Below are 20,555 nucleotides of genomic sequence, written 5' to 3' on the forward strand. Positions count from 1 at the left end.
AGAGAGAGCAAACCGTTAATAAATAAATAATAATAAAATAATAAACACAGAATAATAAACACAGACTAGTGAATGCCGAACTCCCGTATAGTGAATTCCGAGTGGGGATAGTGAACGCAGACAGTGAACACCCAGCGATCTATGATTGTATAAACTAAGCCCAACTAGTGCTAGCGCACTGATGTCGAATATGGCCAAACCAAATTGAATCGTTGGTGATTTTATTTACTTTTAAGGCGCTATATGGACCCTGCGCGATCTTCCAGTGCAGCCGACCTATTAGTGATTTGCTGATTTGATGCAAGAAGGCCATTGGAATTAGCAAACAGTTCTTCAGTCAGTCTTCATCAAAGGTTTCTTAAAATCTTTGACGACACTTGACAAGCCAAGTTTTCCTGAAAACGAGTTGAGCGGTCTTTGGCCAAAGTAGCAGTTCTTGTCAGTTCTTTCGCAAGTATAGTCCCAAGAAATTCCGGACTGCAGCACAGGACCAAAGTGCTTGTTATCTGGACTACGTCCGAAATCGATTCCAGCGAATACTGTTGTATGTCTTCCGATGAGGGTCAATTAACCCACCGCTTTTGTGGCGTCGGCAGCTATAAGCACTAGTTCTACTGGTGCGGTCCTGGTCACCATGGCATTTGTCCCGCCTTCTGCCAAAGATAAGATGCTGAAAAATGAAGACTCTGCATTCTTCACACTTCACGCAGGTAGCTACATTAGGCACATTTTTAAGCGGTAGAAGGTGACCATGTGCGATTATTCCCAAACCAAAAAAGTTGCTGTTTCCACCTTCTTGTGAACCACAATCTCATTGACCCACATCCAATCAAATCATTTGACCCAGATGACACTGTCTAATGCAGTATCTGGAATGACTCCTCTCGGGGAGGGAGAAGATGGAACTCGTCTGTCCTCAATTTCACATCGTCGCTTCGACACCACAGAACACCATAGATGTGCCATGTCAACATTGGGAGCACTAGAAGGCAAAACTCTCCAGATCACCTCTACATCTGCAACACAAGTCCAATAGCCGCAACGACTGCTCGAATCCCCGTAGCGCGCAGACCTGCATAAGAAATAGCTGAATTAGCTATTGAGGAGCCCACAACTACTGTCCCAATACCATTAAGACACCCACACTCAAGCCGCATAGCTCAAGCGATCCGGCACCGCCTTGGCAACGTTCTTGAATACGCCCCACAACATTCCCATAAGGAAGCAAGTGGACGGAGCAGTTTTAGCTCATTGCATACTGCTGTAAATATGCAAGCCGGGATGGCGTGTTGCTATCAGTGATTGCTTCATGCAAAACTGCGGCATATACATGCAATTTCTTTTAGAGTAAGGATGGCTAGAAGTGTTTTAATGCGACAGAATCAAACGATTCACAAGCAAACCTCCCTGCCTTTCCGTCCTTTTCTCGCTCTCTCTCTCTCTGTGAGGGAAGTGACGTCACTAGACCGGACATGACATAGCTTTCTGCAAAGGCTACGCAAGTTTTTAATGCTATCGCATTGATTGGGTACACCTACGAATCTTTTCAACCACCACCCCTGATGCAGAACCGTCAGACGAAAGTGTTCACTACGAGACCGACCTTACATACAGAGAGCCAGCGACGACCCCAACGGAGCTTGTGACCACGACGGTGGACATGGAGACTACCATGGAGACGACAACGGAAAAACGTGAGCAAGTAACGGCAGGGGCCGTGGTACTTTGCAGTGAGACGGTACGCCTAGCGAACCTTCCATGGCCGTAATATATAATAAACATAATGACTACATGCATGATGCAATTGGAGCTCTCCGATTTTGTTTAATTTTTATTGCACTGCTCACCACTATGCACAGACTAGGTCTGAGTCAGTGTTGGTTTTACTGAATACTGTATACGACTTGCTGAAAGAACAGTTTTGTTCGGTAACCAAAGTGTCCATGTTAACGAGGCACGAAGATATTGGCAAAGTGCTGAAGGCGAGAGGCTGCACTCCGGTTTGCTTTTTTTGTGTGTGCGTAGGACGTGAACGCCGTCTAAAAGAATACAATCATAACAATGTGCTTCATTTCAAACTGCTTCATATCTATAAAGCAAGATCCTATGTGTCGATATAAATTATCACAAAATTACACTCTTAACTTTTGGTTTATAAAAATACTGTAGCTCATTTAGAATGTATAAATAACATACTGAAAAATATCCTCGAAACTATTTACCGATGTATTTGTATCAAACTTTTCTTTTTTTTCGAGATTTATTATCATGAATTTCGCTTAGCTTCCTGATCACAAACTTATCAGCTGTAGATTGCTACTTCATGAAAAAGTGGCCATTCAACGTAGAAAAGACTAAGATACTGCCTCAGGCATGTGGGCACAGTGACTGTTGTATATTGGCCTGCGCAGAGCACGATTTTAAATTGCAGTAGCATTTTCCGCATTCCTATTTGCGAAACATTCAACACAGACTGCTCATTTTTGTCGCAAAATTCATGAAACTGGGGCACAGTTTAAAGCTAAAAGAAGTGAGGTCCCGTCAACCGCGTTTGATAGATCGAAACAATTTATGGCGGCTCTTTTTTTGTCTGTCAAGGACCATACAAAGACAGCAGAAGCACGCATAGTCCTCAGTATATCGGCACGCCTGATAGACAAGACATTCATGACTTCACAGAGTCTAGGAATCACAACGAAAACATGTACTACCCCGCCAAAATATATAAAAACTCATCTGGCATCACCCCACCATCTTTGAGCGATAGCTCTACTTCTCGCGTGCAAAGCTGAAGGTCATGTGGCTATGAAATTTCACCTTCAAACCAGGAGGAGCGGAGTCTTGACTCTGACGTCGTGCCGCGTGACTCGCCAAGCCTCGCCACAGATGCGCGCGTTGAGCCGACGGCTCTCACTCGTCTCGCAACTATCGGATCACGTGACACGCTGCGCCTCGCCACAGCTGCGTATGCGGAGCCGACGACACTCACGCAGCTGCCGGAAATCGCGCAACGCGCCTTTATTTATTTATTTACCCACAGCGCTAATCGGCATTACAGTGGGGCGTGTGGCGTGCGTTTATCTTCACACAAAGCCATGGATGAGCAACGTGCCGGAACTAGTGGTTCGACGATCTATCGTTGTCTTCCAAGCCAAACCACTCATATGCAGTAAAGTGTAATCAAAGTTAAACCATGTCTAACTATGCTCAACAGAGCTTTCGCTCGTCTTACTAAGTTGAGCCGGGTTCAACCACAGCTGTTTTTTTTTCCTGACTTGGCTCCTTTCCTGCATCCTGTAATGCTCAGTTTCAGCAGAGCTTATTAAGAAAGCTGGTTATGCGCGGTGATTTCGGTTTGCCGCGTCAAATTAGTACGGAAGTGTTGTGCGCAGTTAAAAATCGACATATTCAGCGTGAAATGTCCTGTGGGGTTCGTTGGAGATTCGTTATATCGAGTTGTGTAAATATTTTGCTTCCAAAAAGAAGATATCAGATACATAGACTTGTGGGGGAATTTCAAAGAGAGATGGCTATTCAATAGTTATATCCAATATTGCTCTATCAACCGATCTGTTAAAGCGAGGTTTCACTATATTGCACTGCAGCGAAACACTACGTCGTGTTGTCGAAAGCTCCATTCCAGAAATTTTGCCTTTCCTCGATATTATATGGAATTAACTTTGAAGCAATTTCCTCTAGAAGTACGCGTCGAAAGCTCTCCTTATCCGGAAAAAACGCCGAAATATGCCGCCCGCATAAAATAAGGCTTTAACGCGCGCATTGTGATACTTAGCGCCGGCTACATTAATACTGCAGGGCGTAACTGAGCAGTATGCTTCGACCTGGGCTCCAAATAGCAGAGGCGATGACGAGCCACCCCGCCTGACTGGAGCATGTGCTCGCTCTGGTGGCGTTTACCGTACACAGTGACACATGTCATATAAATCTGCGAATGTCTTTTCAGTGCCGTCCGAGTTCATCAGTTGATCAGCTGTCATCATCATCATCAAGCTAACTAAGTCTACTTAAGTACATGGATTTCCAGCGATACGGCTCACGGCCAAAGAAGGGAGAAGAAGGATTAACATAGGAGCGCTATAAAAATATGAACTTAAACGTACAATACCAACCAGCCCAACAACAATCTAACTACGTCCACTGCAGGTTAAAAAAAAAACTCTTCCTTTGCCTTAAATTTAACCCTGCTCTTTGCGAGCTGCGGCCACCTTAAGTCCTCCACATCCTAATCTACTGTCCACCTGAATATCTGCAGCCCCCCGCTACGCTTTCCTTCTCTTGTAATCCAGTCCGTCACCCTTAGCAACCATCAGTTATCTCCTCTTCGCATTGCATGTCCTTCCAACTCCCAATAAGTTGTATTTCCAGGCAAACATCTCTGTCAACACTGAAGCTTTTCTCCTTTCTGCCGCTGTTCTGACATCATGCCACCAAGCAAGCGAATAGGCGAAACTGGCTTTTTTGAAACACTGGGTTTTTTTAGAAGGTCACTCTCACTGTCTCCGCAATCAATCCGTAAACTTGCATACGAGACTTTCATTCGCACTAAGCTTGAGTACGCATCAGCAATTTGGCCTCCTCACCAGGCTTATTTAATTAACACCATTGAATCCATTCAGAATCGTGCGACACGCTTTATTACTTCAGATTACGATTTTCACCACAGCATTACCGCTATCAAGTCATCCATCGCTATCAGCCCACTAGCCCTTAGACGCAAAGTTTCTCGCTTATGTTTATTGCACAAATTATATCACAATTTTCCAAACCTGCGCGAGTTCCTTCTAGTCCCTCCTGTGCGGACGTCATCCCGTTTATTCAACTCCATGAGCATCCAACGTTTACACGGATCAACTAATGCCTTTAACAAATCTTTTTTGCCAGCCGCTATTCAAGACTGGAATCGGATTCCAGAATCTCTTGTGATTGAATGCGATCCAGTAAGGTTTAAAGAACGTCTGATGTGTTATCTTGCCGTATAAATTGTTTCATTTCCCTTTCGTGACTTTATTTCTATTTATGCTTTTGTTGCCTGTGTGTGTGTTTTTTTTTTGAAATTCTTTTTCCCCCTCCAATGTGAGTCATGTTGAATGTACTACTCCCCCCCCCCCCCCCCTTATGTGATACCCCTCCCCAGGGGCCTTTAAGGGTCAAATAAATGATGATGATGATGAACTAGAGTTGCTGGAAAACGATTGACAGCGACTCTAAGCGAAGGAAGATCTCTGAACAGATCACCTTCCTTCCGGAAGGTCTCGTGCAGTGAATGCCAATTCACCGCAGTATTCGCTTCTTACAGGGGTAGAATTGGACGCCAGTACCTTGCTGTGTACATACGGCAGCGAGACCAACACCACTACCCTCTTTCCCGAGGACGGCCTGTGCGACTTAATCTTCTTCGACTCGGCCTACAAGAAATACAGAAACGTCCCAGCCCAGGAGCAAACATTTGACGAGGGCATGAAAGCCTTCCTGGCTGCTGCCTCACGCTATCAGACCACCGAGTTCGGAGTGGCATTCGGATACTTGTAAGTGCGCCAAGTAATTTTGTTGATTGCGATACCTGCTTTCAAAGGGTACAACAGCGCCTGAAGAAAGCCCCTTTGTTCAGTGTGCCTCAAAAGGTCCTCAGACCAGCACATATTGCTTGAAGTATTAAGGAAATAAAAAGAAAACAAAGAATACACCACTTTTCTTGCGCTGAATCTGTACATTCTGATAAGCACTCTGCGACGTTACCTATTTGAAGCGGTTATTTGAAGAAGCATTCAAAAAGTACTGACCCAGGTAAGGACAGGAACGGAGCAAGCAAATGCGCCACATGATTTCGATGTTAGTACACCGTCTTGAAAAATGAATGTAATACTGCAGATATGAGCAACTGAAACGTTACTAGAATGATTAGGGCTTGCTACGTCCCCTTTTTCATTTGATACGAGGAGTGGGGATGCAAAAAAAAATTTCTGCTCTAAATGGCTAAAAAAATACATTTTGCATGAAAAAAATAACGGAGCTCACTTAAGACTAACGTGCGCTGAATACGAAAGCATTGTTCTTTTAATTTATTTTTATTTTTATTTATTTTTACTTCGGCCACTTCCTTTGTAATGGCACAAGTACTCATTGTCATATAGTAGTAAGGCAACTAATGGCAACCGGCAAGGCAACCAATTTTTGATCAATGACTTGCGTCCTTGGCTCGCAGTCTGAGTCCAGGATTTAATTCACAGGCGTTGCGAAGAATTTATATTTTTCATTGATACCACGTTGACTCCGTCTGAAATTTTTTGGACTACTGCTGCTGATCAACGTCCACGTCGGGTTTCGTTTCTTGTGGGGCATATAATGTTTTCGCATCAATAAGCTATACAGCACGGACCAGTAGCGAGAAAAGATAAGCTTTCGTTCAGCGTAGGGACTTCTTTTCCGAGGCATTTACTGTGAATAAGACCGCTTGCTTGTAGCCGTAATGCATATTAATTTTTTAAACATTCGGCGTCCACAGTGGTGCAAGATCGGGCCGATCCCTCTAGTGCTGCAATGGTCTCCGAGTGTATTTGCTAGGATTTCGCAAATAGGTGGGCAAGAAATCTTGAACATTTCGTGGATACAAGAGAAAGGTTACGCATCACTGTTAGGTGTACAGTTAGGACAGCTGGGCGATCATTACAAAACTAATCGAAAATCTCTTGTCTCTTTAATTGACGCAGCAAACAATTTCTGTGCTAGCTTTCTCAACGCATATTAGTACAAGTAGTAACTCAAAGCTTGCAATGTTTCCCGCTTCCAGACTCGACGCTCCATTGCTGAAACCTGAAATCTGGGTCCATTGCGGCAGTCTCCAATTTTCATGCCATACTGCTCTTGAATTAATACAAAGTTTGCAGTGCACATATGAGCTAGTTAAATTTAATAGGTTAATGCGTGATGCAGTTCACAGCATTTAATAACTTCTTGTTATATCTTTATACTCCTCAAAATCAGTCATTAAGGAAAGAAGCGATTACAAGGATGTCACTAATCAACAGTAGCATAAAGTAAAATAAATGCAACCGTAGCTTCTGATTGTACAGGAGAGTCCGCAAGGTGCTCCCAAGAGTACGGCCCTACACTCGAGTGTTAACCGTGAAAGTGGATCATTCTGTACATTATTACTATGGTATCGTAAAACAACAATTGTTGTTTGTTAATCCGTGTGCCACAATTTTCCTCAGGTACATGGAACGGCTGACCACTGACGTGAAAATGACCAATCCAACAATGCTGGACGTGTTCTGGCGGTCAGCTGTCTTCCACTTCGGAATCATCGATATGCCCGCTTCCATTGTCAGCCACGACAGCATAAGAGAAGTCTTCGCCCTGCTCAAGGTATTACAGAGCATTCGTCATGCTTTCCGTCAAATCCTGGTCATTTAAGCAAACATTTTTGCAATCAATTCCAAAGTGACACTGACGCATTCAACCAAAGCTGAAGAAAAGCCGCTGACTGTTGAATCCTTGAAAAGATGGAGAAGTTCAGTGGTATTCAAAAGAACCCGCGCAATCAGCCTCTGTGTTGCGCGTGCGAACGGAGCTAGAATTCTAACATATGTAAGGGCTTCAAGCACAACATTTAGTACTTGAAGAGTTGCGAGAGACGTCAGAAGCAGCCACATACTGCAGCATAAAATGTCCACGATGGCACACTTATTTCATGATTGCGATTTGACGATGGAACGCTGTGGAGTTGAAGGCTTGGCCGCAGAAAACTCGTTCAATACAGTCGACTATACACTGCTCCTTTTTCTTCCTTCTGCTGCTTTCACTCCAGGAACTGAGCATGGTGGCTATGAAGAGGCCCGACGCATTAGGGCAGCCTCACATCGTGCTTGGGGCCGTGCCACAGAACAGTGCCGAGTTCTACGCATTGAGAATGAGGCGAGTAGCATGAAAGTGAAAAGCTTCCACATTACTGCCGCTTTCAAGATTATTTGCGCAAATGTTTTCAATCTCACGAAATATGGGGCGCAAGAAATCCAAAAATAAAGCGAGTTGGTGGACAGCTACGGCGTCGAACATGTTCACCAGGAAGGAGATAACCTTTGCAATTACTGTACGCGTGCTTTCAGTCAAGTCTGCAGCAAGATGCAGTTAGGGATGCTACATGGACCTTAGAAATTCTTACATGTTCTGAATGAGATTTTCACCCCACCGCGGTCGCTCAGTGGTTACGGTGCGCGGCTGCTGGCCTGAAAGACGCGAGTTCGATCCCGGCCGCGGCGGCTGAATTTCAATGAAGGCGAAATTCTAGAGGCCCGTGTACTGTGCTATGTCAGTGCACGTTAAAGAACCCCAGGTGATTGAAACTTCCGGAACCCTTCACTACAGCGTCTCTCATAGCCTGAGTTGCTTTGGTACGTTAAACCCCAATAAACTAAACTAACTGAAAGAGATTTTCAATCTATTTCGAAGCCGAAGCCTGGCTACATGTCTTCCTGACAATGGATCCCAATTTTTCGGGGATACAGTCGCTGTCCACATTAACAATCTTCTTTCGTGAAGCTATTTTCTTCCTTATGCCTCCCCTCGTCGCTGCGTGGCGCCCGATAGTATCTAACCAATAGCCATCTCTGAACGGAACTACGCAGGAGGGTGCGACTAAGGAGGGCGCGAACATGAAAGAGTTGCCGGTAAGGACTCGACAACTTTCAATCGCGATTTTGGGTTATCTGCTTTCAGCAGAAGTGTATTATTTGGCGTAGGTGGTCAAGAGGAGATAATGTAGTGATTGAAAGAGTTTATATGCTCTCCTCGAAATATGTTCATTGCTACTTTAAGTAACAGCGATCCCATCGACCGCAAAATAATTCCTCCCTTACATCGGTCAGGTGGTTTGGGAGTTTCCTTCGAACAAGTCGAATACGAAGTTGTGTTCTAGAATCGCTTTTTCCTTCTCTATTTGCGCAGGGACATATACACGCCAACGTTGTTCATTTCGCAAGGCCACTACGCCTTCGGTGACAACATGGTGCCCGGCTGCAAGGTCTCTCCGCCCACCATGCTGCAAAAGCCGGCTGCCTCTCCGGATTACACCTACGACCTGGTGAGTCCGCATTTCCGCGGCACTCTTGATTGAAAGGAGCCGCAACTGGAGAATATTCAGATGACCATCGAAGACGCTGCTAATTCCAGCACCATCTGGCCTCTGTGATGTCATTTACAGACACGGCAGTTAAGCGTGCATCAACCGCTGGGATTCGAAGTATTTTTCAAGGTTATTTAAACGACTGTGAAAACCGAAAAGGTTGTCGTCGAACTCATGCTCAGTTGTTCATCACTCACACTCAGAATCACTTCTATTGTGTGATCAGCAGCCAATATGCAAAGTTACCGCTACAGGGTGAAGTCTCCGTACGGACTTGTACTTCGAGGCTTCGGCCTGCTTTGTTCACTTTGTGTTCACAAGAAACCCATCTACTTGCCCTTACTCTACCATAAGCACAATCATGTCACAAGTGGCAGGGTAGTGGCGTCATACCTACTCAGCCAGAGAGGAAGGCAAACAATAGAGAAGAAATCATATCGAATTAACTAGCGCAAACAGTTCTCACTTGATCTCGGACTGCGCATACATTACAAGGGCAAGAATTATTAAGAGAAATGAAAGTGCTCTGGGCGCATCGTCGTGTGTGTATTTTTTTTGTCCTTGCAGACCGATGCACTGTCAGCTCTGCAGCGGATCCAGGACACTGGTGTATCTACCAAGTTGCTCGTGTCCTTCACCATGAAGGGGCGCTGGACTGTGGTCAAGCCCAGCTTTCCGCTGGAATTGTCTTCCGAGTGCTACAGCGACCGGTCCGCGGAACCTTTCGGGGCCTACGTAGAGGTATGTATGCCCCACCTTCGCGTTACTGCATGCAGATTTCACATAGGGCCTTCGCGTTCATTTGAAGACAAAGCGAACGCTGCGTGGAGGAGAACTCTGTTTGTTTCGGTCTGTTATTCGCTTATAGTCAGAGGTCACTCAGCCAGAGGAAGTTTTCGCAGCTTAACAAAAAACCAATGAAATGACTATTTAATTGGATACAGCTGAAAGATGAAGCGGCAAATCCTTCTGAAAGGACGGCCTGCAACCAATGTGGCCTGAGTAAGCCACGTCGCATTTGCTAGCGTGGCGTCGTAAGTTGCTAGCAGGGGCACGGCTATTGAACACGAGTTCATGAGAACATATCGACCCCTTTAGAGTATATTTTATGTCGTTCTGGAGTGGCATCCACCAAAAAAAGTAAAACAGCAGCAACATAATAATAAAATATTTAGGTGAACATTTTTCTTGAAAATAGTTGGAAAACAAAGATATAACGTTTAGACTTAAATTACGAGTCAGGAGTGTACCCTTGTCTCGTTGTAACAGTGCGAAAGACAGCACGAAAAGTATAAAGGATAGAGAATGGCTGCACACTAACACCAAAAGCATACTGGACTGCGAAGCCGCAAGCATTTATTAATTTTTCTTGGTTTTTGTTATGAGACCTCACAACAAAGAAGAAAGAGCATTTCGCTTTGAAGCCAGGGAAGGCAAACTTTTGTTGGAGAGCCCATTCCATTCCAAGGCTCGGATAAAACTGTCAACGAAACGTCACACGAGAAAACCAGGGACCTTTCGTGATGTTCAAGCGAAACCCCATGTGCATGTGTGCAGAGTGGAGAGAAAATTACGGAGGGAACATAAGGCTATTTACGTGCTTTGAAGGGGAACGGATTAAATTTTTTCATTTCTTTCTTATGACATACCTATACTCCGTTTCATACATAGCTGTCAACGCTGCCAAAGGTACGGAATTAGTCCGCTGCAAAAAACAAGCAAAATGTATCCGTCCGCCTCGCGTCGTGGCTGAGTGGTACGGGGCGCGCGCCTGTGTGTTCATTTTACAAGATGCCAAGGTTCGACTCCCGGCTTGGCTGTTTTTTTTCATTTATTTTTTATTTTTATTAAAATAATCATTAGGTAGAAAGTCAAAACTGTCAAACTCTGATGCCTACCTTGAAAAATACAGCGCTCTTTACTTGCTTCGAAGGGAAAAGGCAGTGTAGTCTATTGGCGACGGACGTGATTGCGAAGTGCTTTTCTCGGGCAATGAGCGACATTTTAGCATGCGGCACACAAGGTGATCTTATTCCAGTAGAGAGACCTTCTTTCTTGAACCTCGCAACTGTCCGAGGGCTGACCCCGGTCACCTCGCCCACAGTTTCGAGAACTTCACGCGCAGTCTTCTCCGGGAAGCGCTTCCTTACGCTACAGTAAACGTTGAGAATCACCTGCTTGCAGTCTTTCGAAATTTTCGGAGGCTTCAGCTTGGAGAATATACGAGCAGGAGATGTTTTTAAAGCCGCAGTGGGCGAAGAAAACAAGCGAGTAGGAGATAGCGGTGCCATTTTCGCATACTCGGAAACCGAAAGACGAAAGCAGACGACATCGCCGGCCAGCCTAGCTGCGAAAACCTGATACAGGAGGAGCGGAAAAAAAACCCAGAAAACTAAGGCACTCTGTTTTGAAGAACATTAAAGAAAAAGCAATCTTTTTGCAAAATAAAACACCATTATCATTATACTGCGATATTAACCAACAATAACTTTAATATTGAGTTCATTACTCTTCTCACTTTCGACGCACTACATTACGATGCGGACGAGGAGCGCGAACAGGCGCCGTAGCCTTGGCTGCGTTGACAGCTATGTATGAAACGGAGTTTACTCATTAGCACAGAGTTGTAAAGAAACGCATACACTAGGTTCACCATTATTCGCCAAAAGGTAGCGCGGTTTTGTGGGTGATGGGCCCTGCGCTCGCCTCGCAGTCTGAATGTGAATTCCCCGCACTTTCGGAACATTTTTTTTTCTTTCGCTGATGACGTCCATGAGTTTTTTTTTTTCTGGACCACTTTTTCTGGGCGCCAACGATAACGCCGGGGTTCGTTGCTACTGGGCATATAAGACTTTCACCTTAAAAGCAAGAGGAGACAACTAAGGGTCTTACACATTACACTGAATGTGCGAGCAGTGTGCATTGGTCAGTAAATATGTGCGAACGTGTGGCAGCGATTGAGCAGTTCTAAGTAGGCTCGCAAATATAGCTTCATTGTTTTGCGAGTGAAGCGTAATAGCGCCGTCCTGCTAATTTATTGAGCCGTTCCGACCCCTGTCCGGAAAATGCACAGATGAAAGTGACATATCGGATAGCTGCCACCGAGATCCAGTACTTCGCGGCGCGCAAATCTACGGTCTCATGTTGAAGTCTCTTCTGCTTCGCGGTGGCGCCGCTTCTCAGGTCATCTCATTATCCGATACGTCTCGCCATACGGCCGCCATAATGAGAGTTGTGCGCTGGAGTCTAATGGCATCAAAAATCCCACTGCCGCTTATATTCAACTTCACGGCACCGCAGGTAACTGAAAAGCTTGTTTCAGCCGTGCAGGAAATAACTCTTCGAATAAATACCGTGTGAGGGACATTTTTTTCGAAACCCGAAAACTGAAAGGAAATCGAAATCAGAACGAAACTATCGCCGCTGGGCCAGAACCATTCTACGAATTCACACGTTTACGCACCCTGAGCACCGCATCTTTTTTTGTTTGTTTGTTTGTTTGTTTATTGTTTCACGGATTCTCTCCGTGTAGGGGGCAGATGTAAAGGCAAAATGGCTGACAGAGCCTCTGCGCCCCCACAGTTCAAGGCAGCATGACGTGTCATTTACACACATATTTGCTAAACATATTTTTAACACACAACAGAAAGCAATAAAAAATCAATTATTCAGATCACTTGTCTTCAAAGCATTAGTTTTTCTTGAACATGGTAGATTTTGAAAACATGATAGATTTTTTCGACTGCCACAAAATGTTGCCGTCGAGTATAATCACGCCTACAAAGGAGGATCACCTGGACAGCTGTCTTTCAGCATTTATGGTACAGGAGGCCGCGCGAACACCGAAAGGGACTCCACTGACACCACAGAACATCGATATTAGCGATTTGGCAGTAAGCATTTCTTTTTTCAGTGTAAAAGGCGTCTCAGAAACCACTTTTTCTCATGTACTGTGCGATGTCAGTGCGCATTGAAGATCCCCAGATGGTCAAAATTATTGCGGTGCCCTTCACTACGGCACCTCTTTCTTCTTTTCTTCTTTCATTCCCTCTTTTATCCATTCTTTTAGGGCGCGATTCGGGTGTCGACCAAGATATATGAGACTGCGACTGCGCCGTTTCGTTTCCTCAAAAGCCAATTTTCAGTTTTCATATTTTACAATGAAGGAAGGTTATACTAAACAAAATGCGCCCTACGATATACGCGGACAAATATCCCTGGTGCGACGAAAAATCCACTCTATATCACATCACATGGCCTTGCCAAAACATAGACGTGGTCCTCAAGATACAAAACCCGAGTGCGGAGCAGCGGGAGACTCTGCTGTCCAGCGACTGCTGTGAAGACCTAGTACAGGTCTGGTACAGCGAGCTCAACGGGCGGCAGTGGCCAGCGGGGTCCTGAACTGAGGTCAACCGACCATTGATTAGAGGTGGATGACTTCGACAAAGAAGACTCGTGGAGATAGAACCAAGAAGAGAACGTTTCTGAAGATGCCTCCAAACAGCAGGAAAAAGCACTAGAGTAAAATAAAGTTTTTCCTTCCTTCCTTCCTTCCTTCCTTCCTTCCTTCCTTCCTTCCTTCCTTCCTTCCTTCCTTCCTTCCTTCCTTCCTTCCTTCCTTCCTTCCTTCCTTCCTTCCTTCCTTCCTTCCTTCCTTCCTTCTTTCCTTCCTTCCTTCCTTCCTTCCTTCCTTCCTTCCTTCCTTCCTTCATTGTGAAATATGAAAACTGAAAATTGGCTTTTGAGGAAACGAAACGGCGCAGTAACAGTATCATATATCTTGTTGGACACCCGAACCGAGTCCTAAAAGAAGGGATAAAAGAGGGAATGAAAGAAGAAAGTAAGAAAGAGGTGCTGTAGTGAAGGGCTCCGGAATAATTTTGGTAAAATTGGTTAATTGGTTATTGAGGAAAGGAAATGGCGCAGTATCTGTCTCACATATCTCGGCGGACACCTGAACCGCGCTGTTAGGGAAGGGAGGAAGGTGGGAGCGAAAGAAGAAAGAGAAAAGAGGTGCCGTAGTGGAGGTCTCCGGAATAATTTGGACGACCTGAGGACCTTTAACGTGCACTGACATCGCACAGCACACGGGCGCCTCTTGCGTTTTGCCTCCATCGAAACGCGGCCACCGCGGTCGGATTCGAACCCGGGTACTTCGGCTCGGTAGACGAGCGCCTTACCACTGAGCCACCGCGGCGGGTGAAGAATTTTGACCATCTGGGGATTTTCAACGCGCACTGACATCGCACAGTACACGGCAAAAAGAAAATTCAGGGGGCACTTTGACTGTCTAAAGTGGGTAGAGGCGGAAGCGTTTTCCGCACCACTTTCGCTGTTTCTGTGGCACTGGTGGCGTCACATATAATTGAGTACTAATTACTAAGTGATGACAAATCACTAATTAATGGTTAATTACTGATTAATGCCTGAATACTAATTAACTGCTAATTAATGACGCTTAAGCTTCGCCTTTAGGAGTGGAACGCGACAGCGCGTTGTAGCGCTGCCAGGGTGTCCACGGAACCCCACCACCCGTTTCGGCGGATGCCTTGCCCTTTGAACGCCAACGCTTTTTGAGGAAAGGAAATGGCGCAGTAATTCTCTGTCATCTCGGTGGACACCTGAACCGCACCGTAGAGGAAGGGAGGAAGTGGGAGTGAAAGAAGGTTTGGTTTATTGGGGTTTAACGTCCCAAAGCAACTGAGGCTATGAGAGACGCCGTAGTGAAGGGCTCCGGAAATTTCGACCACCTGGGGTTCTTTAACGTGCACAGACATCGCACAGCACACGGGCCTCTAGAATTTCGCCTTCAAGAAATTCAGCCGCCGCGGCCGGGATCGAACCCGCGTCTTTCGGGTCAGCAGCCGAGCGCCGTAACCGCTGAGCCACCGCGGCGGGGTGGGAGTGAAAGAAGATAGATAAAGAGGAGCCGTAATGAAGAAAATGAAAATTGTATTTGAGGAAAGGAAATTACGCAGTAACTGTCTCACAAAATTCAGGGGGGCACTTTTCTGACCTAAAGTGTGGTCACTGATGTGTGGTTAAGATGTTAAGCTTCGCCCCTAAGAGTGGAACGCGACAGCGTCTTGCAACGCTGCCAAGGAGTCCATAGACCGCCATCGCCCATTCGGTTCTACGCCTCGCTTGTCGGTAAATTGGTTTTTGAGGAAAGGAAATGTATCTGTCTCTCATTTGTCGGTGGACACCTAAACCTCGCCGGAAGGGAATGGAGGAGGATGAGAGTGAGTGAAGACACCGTATTCACTAGACGCGCTTTTGTTCATTCCAAACCATCGAGCTGGCATGGCGGAGTGGATAGCATGCTCGTCTCTCACGCCGAAGACCGGGGTTCGATTCCTGAGCTCGACCAATATCTTAATCGGTTTTATTTATATATATGGCCTGACTAGTAAAGCTAATTAGGCTAATTGGATAATTAAGTAATTAACTAAGCTCAGTCCCACTTACTTGGAGCATCAATTGGTTGCATGGTTACTAGCCAAAGTACAATTGGCCCCGTTTGAAATTCCCGCACTGTGACGTCACGACCGTTTCCACGATTTGAAAAGCGTGACATTTTCTGTCGACAACTGCTGCTTACAACGATGAGACAGTAGGGCCATTTTTTTTACCTTCACTGGCTACACTGGTGTAGCCAGTGTTTATTGATTTCATTATACACTTGCTACACCAGTGTAGCCAGTGTAGGTAAAAAAAATGACCCTATTAAAGGCTTCCGCCTTAAAAGTTGTTTCAGAGACGCGTTTTGCGTTTAGCCTCCATGGAAACGCGGCCGTGGCGGTAGGGTTCGAACCCGGGAACTCCGGTTCAGTAGCCGAGGCACCGCTGCGGGCATGTAAGGTATGAACAAAAGAGCATCGTGGTATTACGAAGCAGTCGGTTGTACTGTAATACCTGCTTCTGCTTCTCTTTGCAGGTTTGCACCAACGCTGTTTACGCCAAGTATCTTAATTACGCCCACAAGCTCGAAGCGATGTACACGTATGACCGTGCTTATAGGGCCATGTTTGTCTACGACAACGAAGAGGGTCTCTGCAGAAAGGCACGTCTTGTGTCCTCGTGACTTTTCACTGCATCGCTGATTTGTTTTTGAGAACCTTTAGCTCTTATTTCGCAAAGTACCCAGACCCACTTTGAGAAACCTCCACGTCGTCACGGTCTAGCTTCGTTGGCGAGCTAGTGAAGGTCTCGTAATATCCCATAGGGCACCACCCTAACCTAGGGGTACTGCACCCGTACAGCATCGGTTGTCGTTGACTGAAAAGGAATTCTTTTCAATTACATTTATCTTGAAAGTTTTACGCAGAACTGCGGACACGCACTCCTAAAATCAAGTTTCGAAGCGAATAGGAATGAGTTGAACTGCGTTTCCCAGGTGATGGTGGCGGTGAAAACTTGTATTAAGAAGGGACAGGAGGTATGTTTGGATAAGCTCGTAAGGGACCGATCCTCAAAAGCACTAGGTGGAGGTCCCTAGTATGGAACCCCAGTGGCGGTGGCCGCCGCCCGGGCGCGCCCGACTAAGGCTTGTTGGGCCTGTAAGTCGTGGCAGCCGAGCAGGGTCGCCTCCCAGTCCTCCCGGGTTTGGTTGGGGATGGGGGGAATAGCCGGGTTGGAGGGACAGGCCCACACCATGTGATAAGTGTCCGAAGACACCGCACTACAGTGCGGGCAGTTGCCGCTAAAGGAGGGGTCGGAATGTTTTAGGGCTGCCGGGCACAGCAATGTATTGGTGAAGAGGCGGAGAAGGAGCCGCTCATCCGCCTTCTTGAGGCCTTTACATGGGCTAGGGTAAAGGCGATGACTACTTTGATAGTAGGTTGCAATATCTTTGACCGTATAGACCGCATTAAAATCGGGTTCCTGATCGGGTGGGGAGAAGAAAACAGCCCGGTGAAAGAGCGCCGCGCGAGCGGCTGCGTCTGCTGCCTCGTATCCTGCCAACCCCTGATGAGCAGGGGCCCATATAAGGTAAGGTGTGCGGGGTCCGTATCCCGTATGCAATTTTGGTATATTCGATAGGCTAGGAATGGAGTGCAGCCCTGTTCGACGTTCCGACAGGCCCCTCGCGAGCCGGTGATTATGTATTTTGAATCGGAATGTGAGGCCGCGAGAGCAATCGCGACCTCTTCTGCTTGTGTTGCACTACGGGCTCTGAAAGTGAGGCCGTTAACTGTGTTGCTGTTGTGAACACATTATTATTCTTGTTTCATACACATTATCATTCTTGTTTCTGCGTTGCACTCGCAGATGTGCCAACTGAAGTCCAAGAACGACGGCCTTCAGTTTGGCATCGCGGTCTACGACCTCGAGTACGATGATTACAACAATAACTGCTCCGACTTGAACGTCTACGGCGAATTCAGTCGGCTGAAGATGGTCCGAAAGGTGGTCGACTACTTCCGGTCATCGCCAGCCGGTAGCGCCAGCTGCGAAGACGATGTGCCTTGCCCCTCCGGTGCCTCTGCGTAACGGCGGGGGGGGGGGGGGGGGGGGGGGGGTTCGCATCACATGGTGTGCCGTCTCATTTCCTGCACCCAGTGTCTAGATAGTTCAATGAACTGCGAGTACTCAAAACTCATTGCATGAAATATTCTTGGTGAACGTATTTTCTCGTTTATTTTACTGAAGTAAAATATCATTCTTGTCTTCTTCCATGACAAGTGCTTGAAGCGAACACAACCAAGCGTTGGGATTCCCATTCAGCTTTGAGCTCAACGAAGCAATCATTTCATTAAAGCAGTCACTGATGATCTCTCAATTACCAAATAAATAAGCAAATGCATTTAACTGATGGCGGCTGCCACTCCAATTGGCGCAATCTCTGCTCTGGTATCGATTTGTTCCGCCTCACGATATCTTCAGCCCGGCCTCTCTATCGGTGGCGAGTTCGTCCTAGCTAAAGTCAAGCGGAGGAATTAGGAGTAAACAGGATATACCTACAATGCGCAGGGAAGATTACCGATGGTCCTTGAGGGTGACTCTGTGAAGGAGAGAAGGTAAGCTAAGCGCAAGGCGGCGGTTAGGCAGGTTTATAGATTAGAAAGCTCACAGCATGTTTAGCATGGGCGCCGCTGGCTGAGAACGCTGATAACTGGATGTCGATTGCAAAAGGTTTTGTGCACTAATGGCAGTAGCTGAGATATAGATGATGATGGCAGCCAAAAATCATCTGCAATCTCATCCTGTGCTTGACCTGACTACCTCTGGCAGGTTCAACCGTTATTGTCTGTCGGAGCCGTTCGAAAAAAAAAAGTTTGCGCCTTGCAGTAACATCTTAAAACTAAGCCCTACAGAACCATGCTGTGCACAGTAAACACTGCGAAGGCCTGCTTTAAGTTCAACTGCGTTGATCCGGGTATGAGGTGGCCGCGGCTGGAGCAGGACGAGGTTAAAATGAGATATACAGGAGAAGCCTTTTTCCTGCAGCTCCCTGGTCACGCTGATGATGTGTATGGTTTCGACGCCTGAAGTCAAATTTGGACACGCTCCAAAAATGCGTCTACGCTCTGCGAAAGCGCGAGGCAGTACGACAAGGACTCGCTCGGAGCTAACTCCTGCATTACTTCTGTGAATTAGTAGTAGTTCTGCTTTTTTCTATAGTATCCTTCCCGCGTGTACTTACCATACCCTTCCCGCGTGTACTTACCATTTTCGAGGAAGGTTAAGAACTGCACAATAGGACGACGACGGGGGGGGGGGGGGGGGGGGGGGTAAATAAATGTGCTACCCCACGGGCGCAAACTGCCAGCTGTTTATGCAAACAAGTGAAAGCACAGGCTATTTATTGTAGCAGTTTACCGAGACGCGTGACTACTTTTGTCACTTGCCAGGCACGTATCCAGGGGGGAGGAGGGGGGGGCGCCCGTGGATGCCCTTTCTCGAAATTCAGAAGTGTCCTTCACTTCATGATGTTTTTTCTGTTTTCGTCGTCAGAAGTGGGAGCTCAAAATTTTCTGCGGTTAGAAAAAATTTTGAAATTAAGCAGCATAAATAGACGGGTTACGGCAAAGCCTGAAAGAAATTATTTTCTACTGTTGCAATCGACTCGCGAACGGAAAAATTGTTTACTAGACTACTCACTTTCATGTTATTACCACAAAAGTTTTCCTGACAACCAGACGCGATCAGATTATCACCGTCTCAGGGAGCCTCCCTTTTCTCCGATTGGAATTGGCAGAGGAGTCTTTTCAGCAGGGTTGTCTGTACTTTCTAACTCTTGGGAGAATAAAACTTCCTTTCTCTTAAACTTCCAGTGCAGGTATTTTTCAGTTTTGGCGCCACATACTGCACGATTTTCTTTATCATCATAAATTTGCGCTGCCAAACCTTTTTGGTTTTCGTTTGCAAACCTGTACTTCATTTTTTCACTGCATCTTCAATAAAAAATCTCGAAGTTACTTCAAGTTCTGAAACAGCTTCGTCCAAATTTCTCTTCGATATGTGCTGCAGTATCGGGATGTAAAGGGAAAAAAAGACACTGCCTTTGCACGCGCCACTTGGACCATTTCACGTGCGCGAGTGAACACGCCATAGGCATCGAGAAAGGAAGAGACTGTGATCAGGACGACTCCGAATAACGATGCAGCCTCCAGCTCCGTAAGTACCAGTGCGAAATGATCGCTGCGTCGTGGTTTGACCTTAGGATTACTGCAGGTTAGGCACAGGTCATATCAGGTTGAGTCTCCGGCCCTAATTTCTACGCTATACAATCTTCGAGTGACAGAGACGACGTCTTAAGACTAACCCCAAAGCGAGCAACTGTGTAAGTGAGGGCCTGTACTTCTTATTCCACTCAGGCTTTTAGCTGATGCTTCTAAATGATTTCTAGAAGACTTCCGGTGTTCCATGGTTATCCAGAGAAAGACCACTTTGCAATGTATTTTTTTTTTTCAAACAGTTTCAGTCAACTAATGTTTGCATTTTCTACTGTTTTTTTTAATCTCATTTGAAACCTTGTTTAATAGGCTAGCAGCACTTTCAGAATGGTAACTAGGCGGCATCACCACCTTGGTTTTGGCGTGTTTTCACTTCAGTTGGTGCTGCGTCATTAACGCGATTAACCCTCGCCCCTTAATCCTCAGCTGTAGTGAAGCAACTACACCAAGGTGGCGGTCCGACCTGTGACGCAGCCGAGGGTGCTAAGAACCTCTGGCGCCGAACAGGCTGTCATTAGAGACAACCTTGTAACGGAGTGTATTCCAAGAGATGGCAAGCGTAGCAGGGGGCGGGAGTTAGGCGGGCGGATGAGATTAAAAAGTTTGCAGGGCCGCAGCTCGCACAGGAAGGGGTTAATTGGAGGGGCATGAGAGAGTCCTTTGCCCTGCAGTGGATGTATTCGGGCTGGCGACGATGATGATGGCTAGAAATACTAGCTGTTTAAGGGGCT

At 46.3% G+C, this 20,555-nt stretch overlaps 1 protein-coding gene across 1 annotated transcript; it reads left to right on the forward strand.

The window, feature by feature from the left end:
• The first annotated feature begins 634 nt into the window (after positions 1-634).
• LOC149348399 (uncharacterized) lies at positions 635-17,638 on the forward strand. Its single transcript, XM_089541744.1, has 9 exons — positions 635-710; positions 1,569-1,694; positions 5,318-5,546; positions 7,233-7,386; positions 7,829-7,935; positions 8,965-9,100; positions 9,710-9,883; positions 16,083-16,208; positions 17,417-17,638. Exons 1-9 carry the CDS (start codon positions 635-637, stop codon positions 17,636-17,638), a joined length of 1,350 nt encoding a protein of 449 aa, XP_089397870.1.
• The last annotated feature ends 2,917 nt before the right edge of the window (positions 17,639-20,555 follow it).

Source organism: Amblyomma mixtum, chromosome 4 (assembly GCF_055824585.1).
Source record: "Amblyomma mixtum isolate Tamu chromosome 4, ASM5582458v1, whole genome shotgun sequence".
Classification (NCBI taxonomy): Eukaryota; Metazoa; Arthropoda; class Arachnida; order Ixodida; family Ixodidae; genus Amblyomma; species Amblyomma mixtum.

Bases quoted from the DNA above. Each gene is read 5' to 3' on its own strand.
- LOC149348399 (XM_089541744.1), top strand. From the start codon at position 635: ATGGCATTTGTCCCGCCTTCTGCCAAAGATAAGATGCTGAAAAATGAA. The intron at 5,547-7,232 runs GTAAGTGCGCCA...AATTTTCCTCAG, and splicing joins GGAGTGGCATTCGGATACTT to GTACATGGAACGGCTGACCA. The intron at 9,884-16,082 runs GTATGTATGCCC...TTCTCTTTGCAG, and splicing joins CTTTCGGGGCCTACGTAGAG to GTTTGCACCAACGCTGTTTA.